This window comes from Triturus cristatus, chromosome 11 (genome assembly GCF_964204655.1).
Source record: "Triturus cristatus chromosome 11, aTriCri1.1, whole genome shotgun sequence".
Taxonomy (NCBI): domain Eukaryota; kingdom Metazoa; phylum Chordata; class Amphibia; order Caudata; family Salamandridae; genus Triturus; species Triturus cristatus.
In genome coordinates, this window is record NC_140594.1 from 605,636,385 (window position 1) to 605,660,255 (window position 23,871).

The 23,871-nt window shown below is 44.2% G+C and overlaps 1 protein-coding gene across 16 annotated transcripts in view; it reads right to left on the minus strand.

Moving 5' to 3' along the window:
- The window catches only part of TACC1 (transforming acidic coiled-coil containing protein 1), a 622,392-nt gene that overhangs the window by 304,773 nt on the left and 293,748 nt on the right, over positions 1 to 23,871 (minus strand). For all 16 annotated transcript variants that reach the window (XM_085633924.1, XM_085633923.1, XM_085633919.1 and 13 more), the window contains one exon: positions 20,620 to 20,735. Coding sequence is in view for 11 of the 16 variants with exons in the window: in XM_085633919.1 (XP_085490045.1) it covers positions 20,620 to 20,735 (116 nt within the window). In the remaining 5 variants the exon portion in view is untranslated. The remainder of the gene's footprint in view (positions 1 to 20,619; positions 20,736 to 23,871) is intronic.

Consider the following 23,871-nt stretch of genomic DNA (forward strand, 5'->3'; position numbering starts at 1 on the left):
TAAGGAGGAGTTCCTAGTCAACTCTTAGGCCATCAGAGAAAGCATTCGAATTGTTGGGCTTTTGTAACTCTAGCCTTTTTGAAGTTAGGCATCACAGTTATGTAAACGGACTTGTTTTAGATGTTTGAGATATGTATATTGTTGAACACAGTTGAATGCATTTGGGACAAAAGTTTGCTCCTCAGGCCCTCTGACATTCATCCTACTTGGTTCTGGCAGTCAAACTCTTTTAGTGCAAACAATATGAATGTGCTGTGAAACACGTTCTATAACTCGAGTAGGAACATTTTGTACTCCTATTTGGGGAGGAAACTTTCTAGAAAGACCCACAGACAGCATTGAAATAGACAATGCAAAAGCCAACGGAAGTTCCGGCAATATCAGGTTTGTATTGATTTGTGATGTCTAGTTTACTATATGGCAAATATCTGAACGATTTTCTTTACCCAAATAAAGCATCCCACGTTTTCACATGTCAATAACTTGCTAATCTGAGTTTCAAAGATGTTGGCGCAGTAAAGCAGCAAGGATGCTGGAGTCCCTGGTCCAAGTAAATAAAATGGCACCTTTGACTGCTATTGTTAGTAGCAGACATCAGGGTTTAGTGTGCCCCGGTGCCAGTGCACCAATGGTAGCTATGCCCGTGTCGTAGACATCTCCGTGAATATTCTATCAGATGAATAACTGAAAGGATATACGTCCTCTGATAATCATAACAAAAGATTTTTATTTCTAAAAAAAAGTGAAATGGCAAATGAGAAGAAGACACAAAATTATTATATGTGGCACTTTGCTATTTGTAAAGGATATAAATAAAACATTTACCTATATTTTGCTACAACTATATGATCATTTCGAAATAATTTCAATCAAATCACCAGACAGTCTGTTCATCAGATCATAATTGAGGCCCCTCAACCCCAAAAACAATACAAATCGTTCAATACCAACAGTCATTGAACTACAAAATGTTTTACCATCTCATTTTACAATTGTATGATTACCTAAATGCTTCATGAATCTTAAATAGGAAAAATCAATCACCTACACTGTTGATAACTCTAACTAGTGTAGATTATTACTTTAGCCGTGGTGACAGGGAAGCAGAGGACATGTTCAAGAAGCTCTTAGAGCAGAATGCACGCTGCTTTGACAGCCTTGTTCATCCGCTTCTTTCGAGGGCCGTCCTCATCAACGTTCAGCCCGCTACACAGAGCATCAATGTAATTACCAGGCTCACGCAGTGCCAGCGGCATCCACATGGCCACAGCCAGCAAACGACTATCTATCTGTGGGTCTATTTAAAAGCAATGATGTCAAACACTGCAACAGAAGCTTGCCCGAGGTGGGTGTGCTTTCTTGGGGCACTCACATGACAGATTAAGCTATAATGATTCTCTCTCTACAAATTCGTACAATGTTGAGTCATTCAAACTGTGCTGGCTACCCAAAGTCATGAACATCGATAAAGCTAATCGGGATGCTTTCTGCAACAACAAAATAGATTGTGAATATGAGAAATGGGTAGATCAAAGTACTTTTAAATGTTTATCATCAGCATCTGTTTAAGACAGGGAATACACAGGTAAGAAATTGCAAAAAGATAGGGAATATATATTGTTAACATGTTTTAAAATCATATTTATTGCCATCTATTATTGTTATATCCTTCTACTGGACCAAGTACCCATATACGGAGAAGGAGACATTAATATCAGGACGTATTTCATGTTACGGCTACTAATCCACTATATTGAATGTATTGCCGTGTATTATTATTCTACTGCTCCAAACACCCATATGCGAGCAAAGACAACAGGAATCATTTTCCTCATAACTAAGTCGGTTCCTCAGGTGAGCTAAGTGACCGGAATTGGGAAATTAGTTATTTCCTTTACATGTAACGCACACACTGCCCTGACACCATACTCTTTGCGTTTACAGGTCCCCCACCTCGTTTGTCCTGATGAAGACCCACTTTGATGCATATTAATTGGCACAATTACCTCGGGTCGAAACGTCGACGTTACATGTCCTATGCATCACATGCAAATCCACTTAGACAGCAAGGAAACTGAACCCTTAAGTGGCTTATGTATTGTAAATAGGACCTTGTCTGTTGATTATTTTTATGTATTGTCCATTGTACATATTCGTTACATGTGATGTGTTTTGTGCAAAGTATCACTGTTTCACCTATTGTTTCACTATGAATGTGTTTTTTGGTTGGTTTACCCTGTAAATATTTTTGGTGCTCTCAATACATCAATTAATATCATCCTATTAAGTGACTTGGATTCTGTCCTGTTTCTTTGGGTAGGTGTGCGTCCTTGATATTTAAAAAGTGTATTCAGTACCTATTAATTTAGTCCGTTCAAATTCCGACAGAACCATTGTTTTTGCATATACTATCACGCCCAGGTTCTGAGGGTTACTGGGTTGCCCCATTATCGTTAATGGCACACACATTGGAAGCAGAGCACCCCAACACTGAACACAATGTTGTACAAACACCAACATCTGCACAACCTAACACAGGACACAAGTGCACCCGCCTGTGGCCGGTAAACGGGCATACGCAGAGAGTCCATGACACACACATTGGCATACAAATCAAGACACAACACAGTTGGAGACAAGTGAAAGTGCAGAAACTTTAACAAGTGCGTGTCAGTAGGGCCAAGAGAAGCGCCATGATATGCAGACCAATGCAACAGCATGTCTGAATGAGGAACGTAAGAAAGCGCCCATGTCCACCTCGGGGGAGTCCATCACCAACACAAGTCAGTGCCAACCCGCGTTGGGTGTCCGCCACTGGATCATGAATCCAGGCCAATGCAGCCATGAGACATGTGACCAGATTCCCAACATGTAACCAGACTTTGGGACACGTGCAATGGGTCACATCCAGCGGTGGCTGCAGGTACCTTGTCACTCGTCCATGAACGCGACTGCAGCTGCGTAGGCCAACATCTCCAATGAGCGATCGTGGTCCACCACATTTGACATGTCGTCGACGTAATCCATCAGCGTAATCCATCAGCTGACCCGGACAGATGTGCGGACTCCAACCACTGGACCCAATGTGCACCAAAGCCCAGTCGGGTAGTGCCTCAATGTGCTCACTGCACACGATGACTCATGCAATCTCCCAGGTCTAGTCTCCAGCCTGCATGCCAAAAATCCATGCATGCCATAGATGGTCATCACGGGGACACTCCTGGTGGTGGGCCAACAGGAGGCGCACACACGTCATAATCCAGGTCGGCTACCATTACGTTGGAGAGGCTAACATCCATGGACCACTCGAATGTGCACGTGCGACAATGCAAAACAGGCTGAACGCAGGTGACGTTGGCAAGGCGGAAGCTCAGCCGGTAACTGATCCGCAGCACTGCCAATGGCAGTGCCCCCAGTACATGCAGCAGACGTGCACGGTACAGATCCACGTGATTGGAGGCGAGCATGTGTCCGGGATGGTCTGCCATTGCGTCAGTGGCTCTGCTTGAAGCGGCACTGGCTTGCCCAGCGCAACTGCTGTGGATGAAATGGCACAGCTCGGTGCAATGAGCAGTGTCTGTGTGTAACGGGTGCAGGCTTGGGGTGGGAGTATGTGGTAAGGCCACTTCACGCACGGTAACTATGACCAAGGATGTCTGCGTGTGGGATGTGTACGCGTTGGGCTCACGTCGGGCAGTCTGTAGTGTGGGAGTCGCAAGCAAATGCCATCGTATCGGTCAGGGGGTGCTGGCCACATGCAAGTTCCTGCTCGGAGCTGCAGATGTGCTACCGCCGGATAGTTCAGACAAAGGACCTTTCATCCCAACAGTGACTTCACCATCTGCATGCATACAGGAGACGTACAGAGGCCGGTCGTGGGTGTGGTGGGATGTCTGTGACCTTGGGAAGAATGGATGATATGCCCAGCACGGGGCACATGAGCGGCCTCACTGTGTGCTAGGTTGCCACACAGCTGCTCCTCCCGCCCACGAGCTCCCACACTTGTGTACGCTGCCTCTGTGGTGTTCCTGGGTGGGAGGCGGGATGGGTCCTGATGGTGGTGGCGGGCCTGGGGTGGTTGCGGTAGGTGTGGTGGCCCTCATTGGTATCGGTGCTGCATGATCATTGTCTCAATGGCATCTGTGGGTCTTCCGGTGTGGCTCTTGGCTGGACTCCCTTTCGTGCTGCAGGTAGTCGTCCTGCTTAACACCAGCAAAAGACAGGTGTTAAATACCTGTGGCTACAGCAGCTTATCGCGTGTTTTTGACTCGCATCGCGGATCTGGCATTTCGTTGTGAAAGTGGTGCTGTGGTTTTTTCATGTGTTTTTGCACAGGAACGCCTACTCTGCATCTCATTAGGGTTAGTTGGTGGTGTTCACCGTGGAGATTAATTTTGGGGCAGTTGTCGCGGGAATACTGGCGATGTCTGCAGTTTGCACCAGCTTGTGAATGGGGTGTTAGATCTATCTCCACTTTTGATGCGTTAAGGTGGAGATAATTCGGAGACAAGTCCTTGTGAATATGCCCCTAAGTAATGTAACTAACATTATTATAGCGCATGGGCTGAGAAGGCCTATTAATATGGGCAACGTCAACGTGGGCCAATGCAGACTCAAGACAAGGATGAAAACCCTTATAAGGAGTTGAAGGTTTGGTTTTTGGTGGCTACATTGCATTCTCCTCGCTTCTGAGGGGTGTCCTTAAACCAGTAATTACAGGAGTATTCCTTCAGACTTCAACTTGGGTTAGATACTATCTTTTCTTGGTTCTTTTTCTTGGAGCATGTTATCTTCATATGAGGACAAAAAAAGAAAAATAAAAAAAACATTATTATAGCAACCGTAAATACTCCTGCATATATGTATGTTTGCATCAAAGAGTGATTGCTGTGGTAGGATCCATCACTTATCAAGTTTCAGACCATATTAGCTTTGAAAGATTAGCAGCAATTGTTTTTCAGCAGTTCAGCAAGTTCAAACCAGATAGCAATGCACAGTTCAAGCACTCCTTTTCAGGATGAATAAATGCTAAGATGGGCTTTGTTGATAAATAAGTTCAGGATAAATTGAGCCACTCCATTCAATGGTCCAACAAGTTTGAACCACAACCCCACAGCAAAGTCCTAATCAAGGAGGTTTAGGTGGACTCAAATTGTTGTAGCAAAAAGGTATAAAATGCTCTCTCCCAGTCATTGGCTGCCAGATAAGTCCATTAAGGAGAGGAGTACATTTGGCTGGGTACTCTCGCTCTTTTTGATCTCCTCACAGCTGGATGTTCATCATTGCTGTCACTCAGATCAGACTGATCAGAACTTTCATGAATTATTTGAGGCACTCTCACTTCAGTTAGACAGCGTCTCAGAATGTCTTGGCTTCTTGGAAAACAGTCTCCGGTTACAACTTGCTTTCTTGCTGCACCAGGACCTTCGCTAAGGTCTGTTTCTGTCCCAGTCAACTATACTAGCGTTGACGCATTGGTACCTATAATAGTGGAATCTCTTGGACCTCCCTCAGGGCAAACGAGTGCAGTCCCATCTGCTTGCTGGTCCCCAACAGCTTGACTAATCTGCTCCCTCTGTCTCACTGTAACCACCGGCACATCAGGAGCAGGATTCTGTTATATCATCAAGGAGACATGGGACTCGGAGAGTGTGAGCAGCATGTACCCACTTCGGGAGACCTCCACACTTAACAGCAGTAGTGATTACCGGGATCACCTGGTAAGGGCCACGCCAATGAGGTTCCAAGTACGACTTGCGTATGCGCTTCTTCACTATTACCCAGTACCCATGACTGAGGTCATTGCACTGCTCCTGTTGAGTTGCAATTGCAGCTTGTCCACCCTAGTGAAACACAGAACCTACAACATCAGCCAAAATTTTGCAGTAGTGCGAAAATCAAATCATCTGTGATGTTTACAAGAGCATTTACAAGCACAGCTGGCTGTCTCATAGTTCTCCCCATGATGATTTCATAAGGCAACAATCTTGTTCTCCTGTCTGGAGTACTTCACAAACTCATCAACACATGAGGCAAAGCATCAGGCCACTTCAAAGACATAGAAGCGCACACCTTTGCCAATCTGGATTTCAATGTGCCATTTATCTGTTCCACAAGTCCAGAAGCCTCTGGATGATAACCGCAATGTAGCTTCTGCCCAACTTGTAATGCTGCACACAACATCTTCAGGAGCTCATTGTTAAAATGATTTCCTGACTCAAGAGAAGTCGGAAAATCAAATCTCTGAATCAACTCTCTCAACAGCAGTTTGGTTACTGTAAGACTATCATTTCTTCGTGTTGAGTAGGCTTCCACCCATTCTGAAAAGATTCAAATGATCATCAAAACATATTTCTAACCGGTGCAAATGGGCATCTCAATGAAGTCCATTTGCATTTTGGTTAAAAGGACTTCCTGGTCTCCCTATATGACTCATTGTGACTTGTGTTTTCATTCCAGCACTTTGTTGTTGACACACTACACATCTGTGAGAAACCACGTCTATCTGCAGAGACATATCATTGCATCTCTCCCTACATGTGTGGGATGATGATAATGTCTAGTCATAAGTGGTAACAGACTATAAAGTAACACAGATCTGCCACCAGTATAAACCCAAACATCATCTTCCCTCTTAGTACAACCAGATCTAATCCAATGCTGCTGTTCAGCTTCTGGTACTGCTTTCTGTAACCTTTTAACTTCCTCCTAAGTATCATCTGTGTTGGACTTGGCCCTTTTTGCAAGGTCATGCCTGAACTTTTTGCCTTCCTCCTGTATTTTGTCTGACTTGTTTTTGTTGGTTTTATGACTCCGGGCACTTTACCACTGCTGATCAGTGCTAAAGTGCATATGCTCTCCCTATGGTAAATTGATGTATGGATTAGTGATTCCATGATTGGCTGATTTTGTTTACTTGTCAGAACCTAGTACAGTGCACTGAGTGTGCCCAGGGCTTGTAAACCAAATGCTGCTGGTGGGCTTCCAGCACTGGTTGTGCCACCCACAGAAGCAGCCTGTAAAAGTGTGTCTCGGGTCTGCCATTGCAGAGCCTGGGTGCAGTCTGGTACTGCCATGTTAACTGGTCAAGTGCACCCACTTGCCAGTCCCTGAACATTCCCTTTTCTGCATATTAGTCACCCCTATGGTAGGCCCAAGGGCAGGGTGCATTGTAGGTAAAAGGTAAGACAAGCCCTGATGTGTGTGGCATGTCCTAATAGTGAATTACCGCCATTTTCGTTTTTCACTATTGCAATGCTACCTGTTCCCCATAGGCCAGAATGGGCAGTTTGATTATTACATCTTATAATCCTAACTGACTCAGGGAACTAGGTAGAAATTCGAGTTTAGTATGCCTGAACTCAGAATGATAAAATGCATCTTTTATTGAAGTTGGTTTTAACATTCTGTGTTTGAAAATACCACTTTTAGAAAGTAGGTATTTTCTTGTCTAACCATCCAAGCCTGCCTCTGCTAATTTGTGTATTCCTTGTCTGGAGTTTGAGTGACAGGGGCTGGGGGTTTCCAGGAGACTGGGTGAGTTAGCACAGGGCTGAATAGAGAGACCTGCATGTAGATGGGTGGGAGGAGTTGCACCTGGGACCTGAATAGGGCGGTGCCTTCCCTCCACAATGCTGGCTCCACCTCCTGTGGTGTGTCCGATGTCCCTGGCCTACACTGTGAAAGGAAAGAAGGAGTCTTGTCAACAAAGTGCTCCAGGACTGACAAGAACTGGTTTGGACTACGCAAAGGCCTCTCTGCCTTCAGAGAACAAAGAGAAACTGTTTATAAAAAGGGGGACCCAGACCCCAGAACTTTAGATCACTTTTGGGAAACAAGAAGAAACCTTTGCGGCGGAGAGGAACCAGAGAGACTGAGGAGAGACTATCCCTAAGCTTGAGGGATTGGCCTGCAGTGGTTGCCTGACTGCCAAAGAAAGGAGAAAGGAACTTTGTGTGTGCTTTATTCAACTTGTGAAAGATCTCCGAGGGCTTGAGAAAGAGCCTGCCTCCTGCTGAAGTCTCGGGGACAACATACTTCACCCACCAGCTCCCCAAGACGTCTTTGGAAGTGCCTGCAGTTGTGTTGGGCTTTCTGTGGGACTGCGTGTCGCAAGGAGCTGGAAGCACGAAGAAGAAGCGTGTCGCCGAACTGCCGCCGTCGCTTCACAACACGAAAGCGCCTCGCTGCAGAAGAGGATCGACGTTGCACCAGACGCCGCCGCATCATCGGAGAAGTGTATCGCAGCTGCTGTCGTCGCATTGCTGGGAAAGCGTGTCCCCACTGAAGTTGTTGCATTGTTGCCAAAGCGTCTCGCATCGCCGGAGAAGAGGATCGACGCCGCATCAGGCGCCGTCGCGCCACCGGGAAGCGTGTCGCAGGGCCTGTCGTGGCTCAGAAGAATCGTTGAGTCGCCGCACGGCCATCAAGAAGAAGACGCCATCTTTGTTTCATCACACCGGATCTTCATAACATCACAGCGTTGCGGGTCGCATCGCCACGAAAGCGCAGTAAGAAACCGACGCATCACCTCCCCTCGCAGAGAAGAACCAACGCATCCGCTACGCATCAGTAAGGACCCGACACATCACCGTTCTTGCGTGTAAGGAACCGATGCATCACCTTCCCTGCACCACTTTCGTTGTATAGCGTTACGCATCCTAAGGTACATTGAACTCAAAGTGTCGCATTTTACAACCTAAGAGAACTAAGCTATTTCTACCATTTTTAAAGTACAGTATTGTGGATTTTTGTCGTTTATGGTCTTGTGTTAAGTCTATATAAAAATACTTATTTTTATACTACAACTTGTGTGGGGTCCATCTGTAGTGTTGTCACTGGGTTACTGTATGTGTTCACAAATGCTTTACACACTACCTCTGAGATAAGCCTGTATGCTCGTGCCAAGCTACCAAGGGGGTGACCAGGGGTTATTTTAGGAGTGTACCCCATTACCCTGACTAGAAGAAAGGGTCCCTATTTGGTCAAAGGTACCTATCTCTGCCAAATAGAGATCTCCAGTTCTAACAATCAGCAATTAACAATACGTTGCAATTTGTGACATCTGAAGTTTTATTGACCATGTTTCCATTAAAAGCATGTGCATTTAAAGCACAATACTTGGCAATCTCATCAGTAATTAGATTGCCGACTGTCACTTAGACACTGCCTTGTCTATGGGCAACACACTTCACTACTGCAATTTGGGTGGGCATTTGTAGGGATGCAATAGGTTCCTTACGCTTTCTCCGTTTCATATTGGGGGACCGGAGGAAGTCATAAACCCACACTGACCACAATTGCCCAAAGTCATGTACGATGACAAATCCATACTGACTGATAGTGAATTTTTTCACTCTTAGTTGGTCTGATACGCTGCAAGCCCCCGTCAAAGCAACCAATTCAGCCATGTGCGCTGAAAAGACTCCTTGCAACCATGAAGCTTCTACAACACCTGCAACAGTACAAATGGCATAGGCAGCTTTCAAATTTCCTTCATGATCTCGCAAATAAGAGCCATCGACAAACAGCACATGATCGGATTCAAGCAATGGCACATCTTGTATGTCAGGTCTTGGTTTGGTACAGTTTAGTCGCATCAAGACCATTAAAGTTCAACTTCATCATTCACAGTTTCATTACCAGAAAGGGGCTATAGAGTTGGTGGATTCAGAATTGAACACCTTTTAAGGGCGACAGTCTCTGTGCCTAAAAGAATCTGCTCATATTAAGTGAGCCGGCTATTAGTGAGGTACCTTGTTCGAGTAGGAGTTAACAGTACTTCAACTGAATGGGGTACAAACACAGTGAGGGGATGAATCCATATCTATGCTTTCTCACTGTTCAAGACTCAGATGTGGACACAACCGCTTTCAAACATCCAGGCAAGGTGGCGGGAACAGGTTCAAATTTAGCCAAAAAGTAGGCTGCTGGTCTGCGAGCACTGCTGTGCATTTGTTTTAACACTGAAAGAGCACAGCCTTCCCTCTCACTGCAAAATAGCACAAAGCATATATTGTAATCAGGCACTCCCAGAGCATGACAAAGACATTCTTGCAGCTCTGTGAAGGCATCCACACAACTGTCATCCCATGGCACCAGACAAGACACGTCTTTGTGTGTCATCCTCTGGAGAGGTTTGATTGTCAGGGAAAAGTTGGGAATTCACTGTCGACAGTAGCTCACCATTCCCAGGAACATGCAGACTTCTTTCTGAGTAGTTGGTGGACTCATGTTAAGAATTGCAGTGATTCTTTCTTGGGACACTTCCCTTGCTCCCAATTAGATGTCTTAAATACAGGACCGCTTTTTGCATAACTGCAATTTAGTCTGGCACACTTTATGTCCATTTCTAGCTAAATGATTAAATAAAGCAATTGTGTCATTCCTGCATGCTTTTTGAGTATTCCATGCCACTAATAGGTCAGCAATATACTCTACCAGAACTGAATAGTAAGGCATCACCAAGGACTCAAGATTCTTTTTAAGTAGCTGGTTAAAAATTGAGGGGCTCTCTGTATACTCTTGTGGGACCCTGTACCATGCCAAAACACGACTGCTGAAATGGAAAGCAAAGAGGTACTGGCTATCCTCATGCAAAGGAATAGAAAAAAAACGCCTTACATAAATCAATGATGGAAAACCATTCAGCTTCACATAGAATCTGACAGAATATCACACCTGGATTCTGTACCACAATCGAATTAGTCTTTCTCAAATCCTGCACATTACAATACTTGCTATTCAGCTTCTGTAAGCCCATAATGGGTGAATTACATGGACTTCCCATTACCTTCTTTAAGATTCCTAGCTCAATCATTGGGTCAATAACACGAGTAATTCCGGCAAAAGTATCAGGTATCAAATTGTATTGTGGGATTCTTAGGAATTCAGCATTTGGCTTTACAGTGATACGGACTGGTTCTACACCTTTAATAAGTCTGATGTCTTAATCTGTAAAGTCACAGACTATAGGCAACACAGTATCTCTCAATTCTCTCGACAGGTCATCTTTAGTCAATAGGGGATACGTTTCAATATCGGATCTCTGTCAAGCAAGTTTAAAAACAACATCCTCATCTTTTGTGTGGAATTCAATACAATTTGAGGTACAATCTATTGAATAATTTAGTTTGCATAACAAATGTCATTCACTAGAATTAAATCACACCACAAATTGATGTTGATCCTCAAAGGATCCTATTTTAACTGGTACTGCTTCAGAAACTGGGGTGGACTCCTGTTTATTAGTAACTCCTACAACTTGGATTCTTTCTTCCAAGGGGTAGGTTAGGAACCTCTGCTGTTTTTACATTAGAGCGGGTAGCACCAGTGTCAACATGGAATGAGACCGGATTCCCATTTGCCTCACCGTCCACATAGCAACCACTCTGGCCTAACTCTAAGGCTACGCCAAGCATGCAGTCCTCCTCCCCTCTCAGGTCCCGTCATGCTGACAGCTCTGAGCCAAAATCATCTCTTTGGGTCATAGAATACTGTTGGGCCACTCCTTGAGTTCCATAAATATTCGTAGTTACATTGTGGGATTAATTTGCAAGGATTTGTGTTCTTCAAAGGTGACACATCAACACCCATTCTCGAATGTACTGGGATACCACAACCTCTACCTTGTGGCTGAAAATTCTGTTGTTGAAATCCATCAACACCGTGCATCATTGGAACCTTATTATATCCACCCTGTATTGGAATTGTATTATTAAAACCCAACTGATTCTGACCACTCTGCACAGCTTTCATTTGTGCAATCATCAAATGCTCCGTCAGCTTCTAATGCTTCACTTCCATTTCATCTCCACAGTACTTTGCATATCGCAGAATTCCGTCAATTGGTTTATTCTGCCAATAAATCAAATTCTGCTGAACCATTGATGAAATCTCAGGTCTCAGTCTGTACACAAATCAGTAAACAAAATGTCCCACATCTTTTTTGGACACAGTTTCCATTACACTGTACTGCCTAAAACCCTGTATCAACATTTTGTAATAGGCATGGACTGATTCCTTACGTTCCTTTATTGTTCTGGTAAATTTTAGCCAATTGATCCTTGTTGAGAGATTTTGGTCTGCAGGAAAGTAATCACCTGTTTGTATTTCCTCAATACTACTAGTGATGGTGCATCTGTTCTAGGATATCGAGGTGGCTCTACATCTGGTCAATCTTTAGACACCTTACACTCTGTCCATATATCATCTGGAACCACAATGTCATATAAGGTATCTAGATCTTTCCACAAAACCTTTGAAATCACAAACCACTCAAGTGGTCTGTACCATTCTACTGGATTTTCTCTCAGTTTCTGGAATTCATTAGTGAAAGACAAATGATCACTCCTAGTCCATGGCACATGTGCATACTCTCCTCCAGGTACTTCTCTTATGGGAAGTATTCAAACGTCCTCTTCTCCTTTGTCGATTACAAGTGAAGGCACCTGTACTCTAACAGTTTTCATTTCCTTCTCCTTTGAACATCTACCTTCTCACTTATCAAGTTCACTCCATTTTCTGAGTAATGTCATTATTTCCTCAATCTGTAATTTCATTCCGGTCGGTCTCATGTTAGCAAGATCTTGATCACTAAAATCTAGGTGATAAGTCCTGTGTAACACCTTGGACTTCTGCACATCAATTTCATATTTCTGAGCTAATTCAGTTAACCTTTCATGAGTGTGTCTGGCTCTTCGGGTAATGTCTTTGCACAGAAACAGTAGTTCCTTGACCTGATGGGTATTTAGTCAAATTGGGCAATGTGTCTCAAAATCATTTCTTCTAATTCATTTTTAAACCTGGCCACATCCAATTCTTTTTCTTTCTCTGGCATTTGATCATTCACATGATTTTTATTAGTAACTGGGGTACTTAACCCTTTTAGCCAATCAACAATTTTTTGAGGAGTAAGACCCAATTTCTCCATTGGAGTATTCAAATGTAATTCTTCACTATTTGTGTTTCTACTCACTTCAGGTGAGGCGTGTAATAAAGGCACATCAGAGTTTGATATTCCCATGGGACCATCCTCGACCTGACCTTAAGCAGTGCCTCAGCTGACCCTATATTAAAGGTCATAAACACCACTGTTCTCCTCGCCTTATACTATGGGCAACAGGCCTTTCCAGTGGCATGCGCGGCTAGCCTAGACCATGCCCAATGTCAGACCTTTAAGTGAGTTTTTCAACTCCCCAAATACATACGCAGGTTGAGATCACGGCAAGAGCTGGGCCTCTCGAGACAATCTTTTACCTGCAAGGCCGACACCCTGAAATTATACATAAGAGTATTAAAAGATCCTGAAAACACCCTCAAAGCCTGCTTGAAAACATTCAAGAGCCCAGGAAATCCTTGTCACCAAACAACCAAAAGGTCTATGAGCACACTACAAATTGAAGGCACAGCGCTAAATTTGGACTTCATTCCCTACACTGCCTGTAAAAGGGTCATAAACAGAAAGGTGAAACTAATTTCACATCAGCTGGACCTCTGGTCTTCAAAGGCCTCAACCATTCTATCTCCATTGAGGACTCTTATTTACCAGGAAAGCCATTACCATACCTTTTAGACAGTCGAAGCAGATAAGCTCACAGAAATATCTTGTTTATGCACCTGCTAGGTCTGCAATCAGTTGACTTCAACCAATTGGCTTCACGTGAAGAGTAAGGGGCCTGCAGATTATACAACTACTTGACCGAAACAGGGCTCCAACTCCAGTGCTGCGGTCCTTCGCTCGGCGCACCCAGGAGATCTCTTCTCAAGCCACTCTATTTAAAAGAGGGGATCCAATCATGCCTGGAGGCAACGGCACTATGTTTCTCCCACACAGACACTCAAACCCTAGCAAGGTGTTGCAAATATGTCAAGAAGCTTGCTCCCCCCAAACATGCCACTGCAGTTCAAAAACTGATAACTATTTTACGGTGTGACCCAGTGATTGCCCTCCCAACCAAACTCTTTACACGGAGACAATAACTCCTCCACTCTGCACTTTCATCTGTTTTAACTATTGTCCATGGAAGATTGGAATGCCATTGACTTTTATACCTTTTTAACCATAATATATGCACTAATGCCAATTCCACTTAATGCACATTTTCACCTGCCATGGCTAATAGCGATGCTTTATAGGCCTGTTTTATCTTTTTCTTTAAATGTGTTATTTTTTTCTATTGTGAAATTGGTATAGTTTTAATCAACTAAATCAATAAAGATTTCATTTCCATGGGTACTGTCGTTTCAGTGACAGAGTAATTTATTTGCGGAGGTTCACCCATTTTAGGTAGGTAAAATGGTAGTGAACTATGGACCATTCTGTTAGCTGGAGTAAAGTGCATCCGATTTAACCTAGAATTCGCAGGTACTGAATGCATAGCATTTCGATTCCGAAATATAGGAGTCTGAAGAACTTGTCTCACAGCTGAGTCCATAGAGGTAGTAGCTGAAGCATTTATCCCAGTAGGAATGACTAATGTGTTTGCAGTATTTTCCTGTAACCCAGGTTTATAAAGTGGTACAACTAGATCAATAGTAACAGGAACAGTCAAAGCATATGGAGCATTTAAAGCGCTTGGGTTCAAAGAAGCTGTCATTCTCATGTCTCCACTTATGGGAGAAACAAGTGTATGTTCATTTGAAATTACAGGTTTATTAGGTGCATTAGGAATTCTATCTGAATCTACTTGTGACAGTCAAAGCTTTGGGAGCATTTCAAACACGAGTTCAAAGGGGCTGTCATTCTGGACTCTCCTCTTATAGGAGGAATAAGAGCAGGCTCATTTAGACTTACAGGTACAGTAGGTGCATTAGGAATTCCATTTGAATTCACATTTGTCAGTTCTTCAGATATGGATTAATTGTACAGTGGGGGACAATTTAACAATAGGTCACTCAAAAAGTCACTATCCTCATCATCAGCTATAATGTTTGTCTTGTGTGCTTATAAATGATTTTTCTTCTCCTTTCGCTTACCCTTAACCTCATCTCCTACTGTTATGACAGAATACATTCTCATTCCCTCAGTAATGTCAGATCTCCAAATTCTCTGTTGTGCATCCCAGCTAGCATCTGCATACGTACTTACGGCTCTCCTACATCTCCCTTGTTATTTCTCTTTTTCTTTCTGATGGGTTTTGTACTCCTATATGTTAAGTGCTTCAAATTGAGCAGGTCTAGGAGGCGGTCTCATTTCATATCATTTTCTCCTTAAATTCTCGATAATCCTCAAACTAAACATCCCAAAATGAGGGCATTATAAGACATCATCTTTTGTCATTTTGTGTAACAGTGTGAGCCAAATACATGTGAGTAACCCTTTATCCATCATGACAGCGTATCCTGACATACCCTCAGGTGGTACTTCTTCTCCCTCTCTAGCTAGTATCGTCACATTGTCACATTTCCCTGTACTAATGGTCATATATTTTAGAAAATTGTAATTTCCACATAATATTTAGTATTCACAAATGTTTTTCAGTGAAACGAGGAAATAATTTTGTTCCCACAATCCTTTGTTCGGCAATCTCAACCAAGAACAGTGTGACCTTCTATAACGTAAACATATTCAACCAATCCCAGCATGGCTTTACACCAACCGACAAATCCCAGTGCGGCGCACTGTGACGTCAGTCTCGCTCCTTGCAGCAGTTCACTATCCTTTACAATTTTCTTCAGCACGTTTAAGAAAATAAACAATACAATGCAAGCAAATTCAACCACTAAGGGTTCAATTACGAGTCTGCCAGTCCACAGAACGCCAGACTTGTGGGGGCACAGAAGTGGTGGTCTCCCGACCGCCCTATTATAATTAGGGCAGTCGGACTGCCATTGCCCCACCACAGCCACCAGGGAACCGCCTTTCCTTGGCGGTGTCGTGGTGGTCAGGAGGCAACATGCTTGGAGGGACCGCCGCGGTCCTGCCAAGTATATTAGGAGTTTCCTCTTCGCCATGGTTTTCATGGCGGTTGCACCGCCATGAAAACCCTGGTGGGGAGGAAACAAAGAGGGCCCTACAGGGTAAGGCGGATTGATAAGTAGGGTCCTGAAGCACATAGAGACCACACCCATCTTAAGTCGTCTATATATTTTGAGCTAGCAGCAGCAGCTAAGAAGTCCACCACCACATTTTGAAGGGGGATGGGGAAACATTTTACGTTTTTCCAATTGGATAATGCATTTCATTAGGACGCTGTAAGTTGTGGCAGACTGTTGAGCAGGAGGAGGCCAGAAAGCAAAATGTCAGATTGATCTTTTTCAAGAATATATACACTATTCGACGTCATTCATTCTTTCTTGCAAAGTCATCTTTTCCATACATTATTCAAATTAATAGTGAATACTGAGGGGAGCTTAGTATTTGGAAAGAATTACATGGATTCGTGTCAGAGTGAATGGCGATTTATTGAGTGCTGTATTTGCATTCGAAAATGGTAGGGTAAAATACACGATTTTTTCCTCCTAATCGCAGAAATCTGATTACAATCAGTACTCCACGTTGCCCACGCTGCTCCCCTCTGCACCCCCTCCCCGATAAACAGAACAGGCTCCTCGGCCTTCACACTAACTGCGACCTCTGCTGCGTGGAGGCCTGCAATGTAAATTTAGGAACCTCGACTATTCCGGGAAATGACTGCACGTTCTAATGTTGCTCAGACACGACTGACCCTCATTATTGTGGCTTGTGGGGATAAAACCCCGTTGGGAAAGTGATACGCCAGCTGGCCTTCTGACCAGCAGAGCTATCTCTCATGCTTATCCCAGCCTTCAACATCTCCAAGCTGTTTCTGCTCCACAGCCATCCCCCTGCTGATAACGTTGAAAGATATCACACAAACACGCCCCATGCAGGCGCTTACAACAGCTGTGACAGAAGCAAAGGCAAACAACCAGCGACAGAGGGCAAGCCCTGCACTGACCCACATGACAATGGAAGTATTTCTGCAAAAGGCAGCCAGGAGAGAGGGTGGGGGCTGGGAGGCGCAATTCCCGCGTTTTCTTCCCCAGGGCTTGAAAAAGCTATCTCACAAGGCGTTCAACTACATCCTGTAGGTGCTACAAACGAATGGGGCAGCTGTACAAATCTCCCTCACTGACGCACGGGAGGGGAGGGGGGGGGGCAACGTTTGAGGAGAAGTCTGGAAAAACAGCGCATTCCTTTCATATGATTTTACTTCCCATATCACTCTTCACAGGACACTTCTGCCGGCCTCGGCCTGCGCTGAAGGGAATTAGGGTCGCAGTACGAGCAGGGTCTCTCCTTTCACGGGCTGCCCGGGGAGACGCTAGGCCGCGGAGCCCTGAAGCTTCACATTACAGCTGAATACAGAGACATTTTAATGAAAGTTTCATAAGGACAAAAAGTGCAACTTCATCATCAGTGGGCGGGTCCAACTGGTCTGGGACCCACCCACAACGTCTCGACCCACAACCCGCTAGATCTGTCTCCCGATGTGAGACAGTCACATAAGTGGATTTTCACCAGAAAGGCAAAAAAAACAAAAAAAAACAAGAGTCTCTTATCGCTGTATGTAATGGCAATCGGCCGCACCCTATACCAGCTGCATATCGAGCAACTAAGCACATTGTTAGTGCGTGGGAAACGGCCACAATGCTTACTTAGAGAGACATGAAGAAGGGATACCTACTTAAACTCTCTGAAAAGAAAAATACTGTCTAATTAAATATGAATAAAATGTCTAAAGAACAACAAGTGAGAAGAAATTGCTGAAAGATGATAAAAGAAATTGTTGGAAGTTGTGCTTGCTGCTAAACCGCTTTGATTCAACCCAGACAAGAGACTCCACCGGAATGAATAAATTAAACATAGGTCAAACGTGCAAAGGTCAAACTGAGGATATCAAGAAAATTAAAACCTTTGATAACATTTAGAACTTTAGACATGTTGTTCAAGCTCTGATGTTTAACATAATATGCTATGGCAATGACCTTCTGACTGGCCTTTCCTAAAGCCAGGCTTGCACCCTAAAAACAACACTCCAAGCTGAGCGCCTCTTGTGGTGGACATCTGGAGTGAAGACCACATAAATCCAGTGCTAAAAGAGCTCAAACGCACAGTGCTCCTTAAAGCTCGCCTGAATTACATATGAACAGGGCCACTGGAATTAGGCGGCAGGAGAGAGATAAACTATGCGGTAGGGTTGACTAAATTATTAAGCAAGAAAGAACAAATTATGCAGAGCAACACATTTAGATGGTATTATTTCCTTATGTTGTCATTTTTACACAAGTTAACACTGTCTGTGCAAAGGTTTCGGCCAGTTAGTACTAGTTTAAACACCCAAATCCAAAAAAAGTGACATGGTGGCCTAGTCAAACTTTGAAAAGGGCCTTCCACTGCGCTGAAACAGGTCAACATTTTTATTAACTTTTGATCCATATGAGATAGAAGCAACTTTTTTTGTCATAATCTGCAGATCACGTAGCAGATAATGGTCTATGTGACAAATGAGACATTCCTTAATTATGTAGAAAACGCTTGGGAATCACATAATTCCTGTAGCCCTGCTAAGAAAGCAGTTAATCTACACACAAATATTTCAGAGTAAGGTTGCGCTTCTACCAGCAAAAGTGCTTCATTCTAGAAGTCCCTAAACGAACACAGAAAATACTGGCTAGCACTTTCTCCAGGCCGGCCCTGAAACTATGGAATTCTCACCCCTTAAGGAAAGCTCTCCTTCAAACATGAACTCAAAAGATTCTTGCCCACCAATAATATCACCAAGTTATGCCCATGTTTGAACATGTGATTCATACACTAACGTTGGCTTTCTAATTTGCTGCTCACTATTTCCAACGTCAATATAGTATGTAAATACTCAGACTATATTGGCCAATTGTGACTTATTCTAAGTAATGTATGCACAATGGTGACATATGTTCTTCACTGGTGCTTTACAATCACCTGCACATGGAATGACCTGCCACCAATCTCTATTTGTCAAGCGATCCTGACTCATTTCAGTATATTATTACAAGTTAAATGTACATATCTATCAAGTTTATACCATGTGCTCCTCTGCTCTTGCAAGGACCAGTCTCCCTAACTTTACCATGCCAATGATCCTTTACTTGCATGTACAACTTTCTTGCATTTGCCTGCAATATTATTATATGTGCACATGACTACCTAGAAAGATGTTTTTTTTCAGTGCACCTGTTTCCTGTGTATTGCAAATGTGCAGTGCTCCTAAGTCCTTCAGGCCTGGTCGGTGCTATAAAACACCCTGTGAATGAACAAATCCTCTCTTCAAGAGAAGCAAGCAATATAACAAGTCTACTGAATGGATATCAGTGAAAACTCAATTTATGGAATGTACAAAAACAAGAAGCTGTAATTTGCAGGTTACACCTGCATCTCTGCAACAAACACATCAGTCCAATGGGTTGATCCAAGTTGGGTTGTCCTAGTAGAATTTAGACCTGGAACCTGCTCAGTACAGACGATGCTCAGCATAAACGATCTGTTTAATCTTTCCAATAATGGCAGCTGAGGTCTACTGACTACATTTCTATCGCAGCATCTGAAGCATCAACATACCGAGCTCCCTCTCTTGCTGCCTCGCTTGGCCTGCAGATGTAGCCATCACAACATATCCGTGGGAAAATGTTCTACTGGTAAAGTCTGTGGGCTGCCTCAGCGACACGGGTTCAGATTTCAGTGCCCAACTCCGCTTTTTATCTCTAGTTTGGTGCGGAGGGTATCGCCGGGCTGATTAATACCAACACCTGTTACCCTGCAAATTTCAGAATTTTTTTTTATTGTCAATTTTGGTCTACCCAAGATAGACTTCAGAGCATTTGTGTCATCACTTAGCAGGTGGACACAAGTGGCAATTATATTGGCCTAGTCTCAGACAGGGAAATCACCAGCTGGGACTGTTCAGGCTCACTCCACCAGAGGAATGGCGGCTCATGGGCAGAACCGAGCATCAATTGTGGCCACAGAATAACAATCAGTATGAAAGGGCAACTATTAACAGGAGTTGTGTTCCAGTCATAATAAAGTATGTGTTTGCATTATCTCCTGTTTTTGCTTAGTATTTTGTTTGTGACAGGGTTGCAAAGAAGTTGATTTGCTTTGGTAGTTCTGCAACAGCAATGGCACTTGGAGAGCAGGTGAGTAGGCAAAGCCTAGATTATTTGCCAGACACATTCATTTCTCCAATTCTGCATTCGTCGTCCCTTTACTTTATTCCCTCCCTCATGCTCCCAGTCTTCATGATGGAGATGGGCTTAAATATTACAGGAAGAAAGGCGAAAGTGTGTGCCCCTCACATAGTGGGTGGGTCGTAATAACAGGAAAGGAAGAACAACGAGCTTGGGAAGGGTGCTGTTTGTAGGGCAAGGTCTACTATTTCAAAAGTAAGTAATGCTTAAAAACAGAGGCAGCCCTACGTGGAACTCGGAGGAGAGTTATGCCTAAAATAAAAAAATAAAAAAACTAACAACCATTGAAATATACAGCTATTGTTCTCTGGTGAAGTAACCAGAGGTCGACAAGCCTCAGAGCACAGCTGACACCTGCATCACTCACAACCAAATAAATGCAAATAACAGCGCAGGGATGGTGCGCGAGGCATGCAAATATGCACTCACCGTGAGCTTGAGCCTGGGGCTCCTGCGGCCCTGGGGGCGGGTCGTAGGGCTCGCGCACCGGAGATGGAACTGGAGTTTCCGCCTCAGGTGTGTCAAAGTTACCTTCAGAGTCCGAGCTGTTGGGAGGGGGGAGAAAAACAAGGTGAGCGACTCCTGTCAACAGCAGCCTGACACATTCTTCGAATTCCAGAGCTAGTACTCTCCTGACACACGAGTCCCAGACTCCAGCCAGGCTGGAGAGAAGAGGGCGGGAAACGTGCTGCTGCTTGTGAAAGCGTTTTAACCGGCAACACAAACAACAAAACAATAGTTTACTGCGGGGCTGTCCAACGTCAGCCCAGGAGGGTTGGATCGAGCCATCCCTTTCAGCTCTCCACATAAAATAAATGTACATACAATGAATCTAATGTCACTTAATTACCTAGTCACTGACCACCCTGCGAAGGGCCTGGAGCCGGCCTTCCTGGACCGGAGTTGGACACTCCTGGCTTTTATTTATTTGTCTTTTAAAATACCTGTGAGTTTAGACGTGTTGCTAAAGATCTGGGCGGTGCCTTATTTGTACACAAGGGTTTCTGCATCTCTAAGCACCCCATACAAGGGTTTCTACATCACTGAAGACATCACATCTGAGAAACTCTAAAAGCTTCGACCAGGCGTTGGTGTGCAATGGTAAGCCCATTGCACAGTTTAACTAGACGCCAATCAGTTGCCAATTGCTGTACGTAAGAGGATAACTGATAACAGTAAGATGAAACATTTGTCTATAGTGTTTACATGTATACAAACTGCAAAAAGATGAAGTAGTACTGCCACAAAATGTACCACTTTTATTTATTTTTGCAATTCTATATAGCGCGGACATGGCCCAAAGGCATCATAGTGCTTTACAACAGTAGCATGATATACGTTTACAGCGAGTTACAGTTAGAATAATTACATTCACACATTTGCATTAGTATATGCGACTAGGGCAACTGCTGCAGATTGGTCAGAGGCTGTACACAGTTCAAGCATCGATTAAGATGGTGGGGACACATACCGAAGGTACTTCGTATCCTGGTGGAGAGAGTACTTAAGCATGGTCCAGGGTGTTTAGCCGGGGGGCCTGTCCAATAGGAGGAGGTTGAAGTGCTTTTTGAAAGTGACAAGGAAGGTGGTTAGGCTGAGGACGGGAGGTAAGGAGTTCCAGATACTTTTGGCACTACTGGAGAATGACTGGCGCATGTAGCGTTCTCGATTGAAGGTGGTGGGCGCAAGGAGCAAGGATTACATCGAATTACTTGCAGCTTAATTTTGTCAACCCTGCAGCATAATCTGGTCCCCCCCATACATAATTTCGGTAGCCTTGGGTATAACATTCAGGGCGAGGGCCTGGTCAAGCAGGGGCTGAATCAACAGGGGGCACATCCCTAGCAGAGGATGTGTCCACACTTCAGTGGTGCACAGTTAACACCAGTGTTGTACTATTACAGGTTATGTGGTATTTTTGTTTGTCAAGTGATGTATTTCAAACTTTTTGGTTATTTTGTCACTTTCGTATTATTTTGGCTTTAAGCTGGTATAGAATGTTGTTGACTGGAAGCCCTATTTTTGGGTTCATAGCATCAGTCAGCATACTGGCGAGGGGGAAAAGGACCAGACATATGCATATGAATTACAGGGCCTGCAAAGGGGTAGTGTTAATTCCATCGTGCCAGAAGTGATCCCATCATGCTAGTAGTCAGGAGCTGGTACTCAATGGGCTCACTAGCAGCAATGTCTTTACTGTTCAACGTTATTAATTTGGAATTGCCAGAGAATTGGTTTTATAACTCGATTTCTTTGTATAACGTTATTTTGGGAGTAAAATATACATCTTTGAACAGAATTTACCATTTCATTCATATTTCTGCTAAACAAAATAATATTTTTTTTAAACAACTTGCATCCTGCAAAAAAATGGAATGTACATATCTTCAAGACACATCCATAATGAGGTAGATTCGGGCAGATAACAAAAAATCCAGTCCCCAGCAGAGCTTCAGATGTGGATCTACGGGCAAAGCCTGCGGTGTGGGGTCCTAAATTCGCTATTTTGGACCTTCTGGTCAGAGCAGGCTGCCCTGGCTACATAAGCTTGCTTAATACCAAGTGTCCATCAATCCACAATGTGAAGCCTCCTGCAAACAGTCTTTCAGCCACCTCTCTGGACCGACTTTGTACCCTCCAATGTTTGTCTTCATCTAGCTGACGAGTGGCTCATCTCTATGGCCTGGCTGTGTCGCATCCAGTCAAAGATGGTACAAGTTCTGGGATTCAACTATACAAGCTCTAGCACCTAGATGTGCCAGCTCTATGGGCAAGCCATGCCAGACCAATGGGAAAGCCATGACCCCCAAAGGGACAACCTACAGGGAAGACATTTATGTATATGTTGGAAGGTGTAAGGACACATCCATGCCTCCACTTTGAGAACTGCACCCCCTGACCTTGCAGCCTATAGGGATGTGTAGCTCAGGCTTCAGTTGTCATGCAGTCCACATCATGATGACAATTCTTGGGGCCGGTCATGTTATTTCTAGGGCCAAGCATACAGTCTCTAATAGATAATGATGTCTCCAGGTGCTAAGTGTGCCAGTCTCTGAGGTGTGCAAATGATGGCTGGGTGTAAACTGGAATGGCATGGGGAGCAAAACGACGATGGATTTAGGCCAGATCTCTGTACTGGGAGTATGTTTGATATTGTTCGGGATTCTGTCCAACAATTGTTCTGTTTGCATATCTCTGAGGTGGACAGCGGCACCTAGGTGGACTGGCCATAGCGCCTTCACATGCCATCCTTGAAGCATCCATGATCTGTCCGAGCATTATTCAGGGGCCAACTGTGTGATGCCCAAAGGCTTCCTGTACAACTTGGATGGGGAACCTGTGCAACCTAGATTAGTGCTGAGGCAGCCTTCAGGGACCGACAGCGCACCCTATAAAACGCCTTCAACTGAAAACAACCCCCAAAAGCATGACTGCATAGTCCCCTTGGTGAGCAAGTGAGTGGGTAGAAATGACTTGGTCAGTACAACTATTCCCAAAGAATGTGAAATTAGAGGGCTCTAACAAGCCCCTGTGGCGCGGGGGGGGGGGGGGGCAAGCAAAGTCAATTAACGCCTGCGTGATATATGGGAGACCCTGGGTCCCTCTTCACATCCGCCGGGGGAGGGGACATCATTTTGCGACATGCCACTAACAAGTTAGTAAACCGCTTTCTGCGCTGAA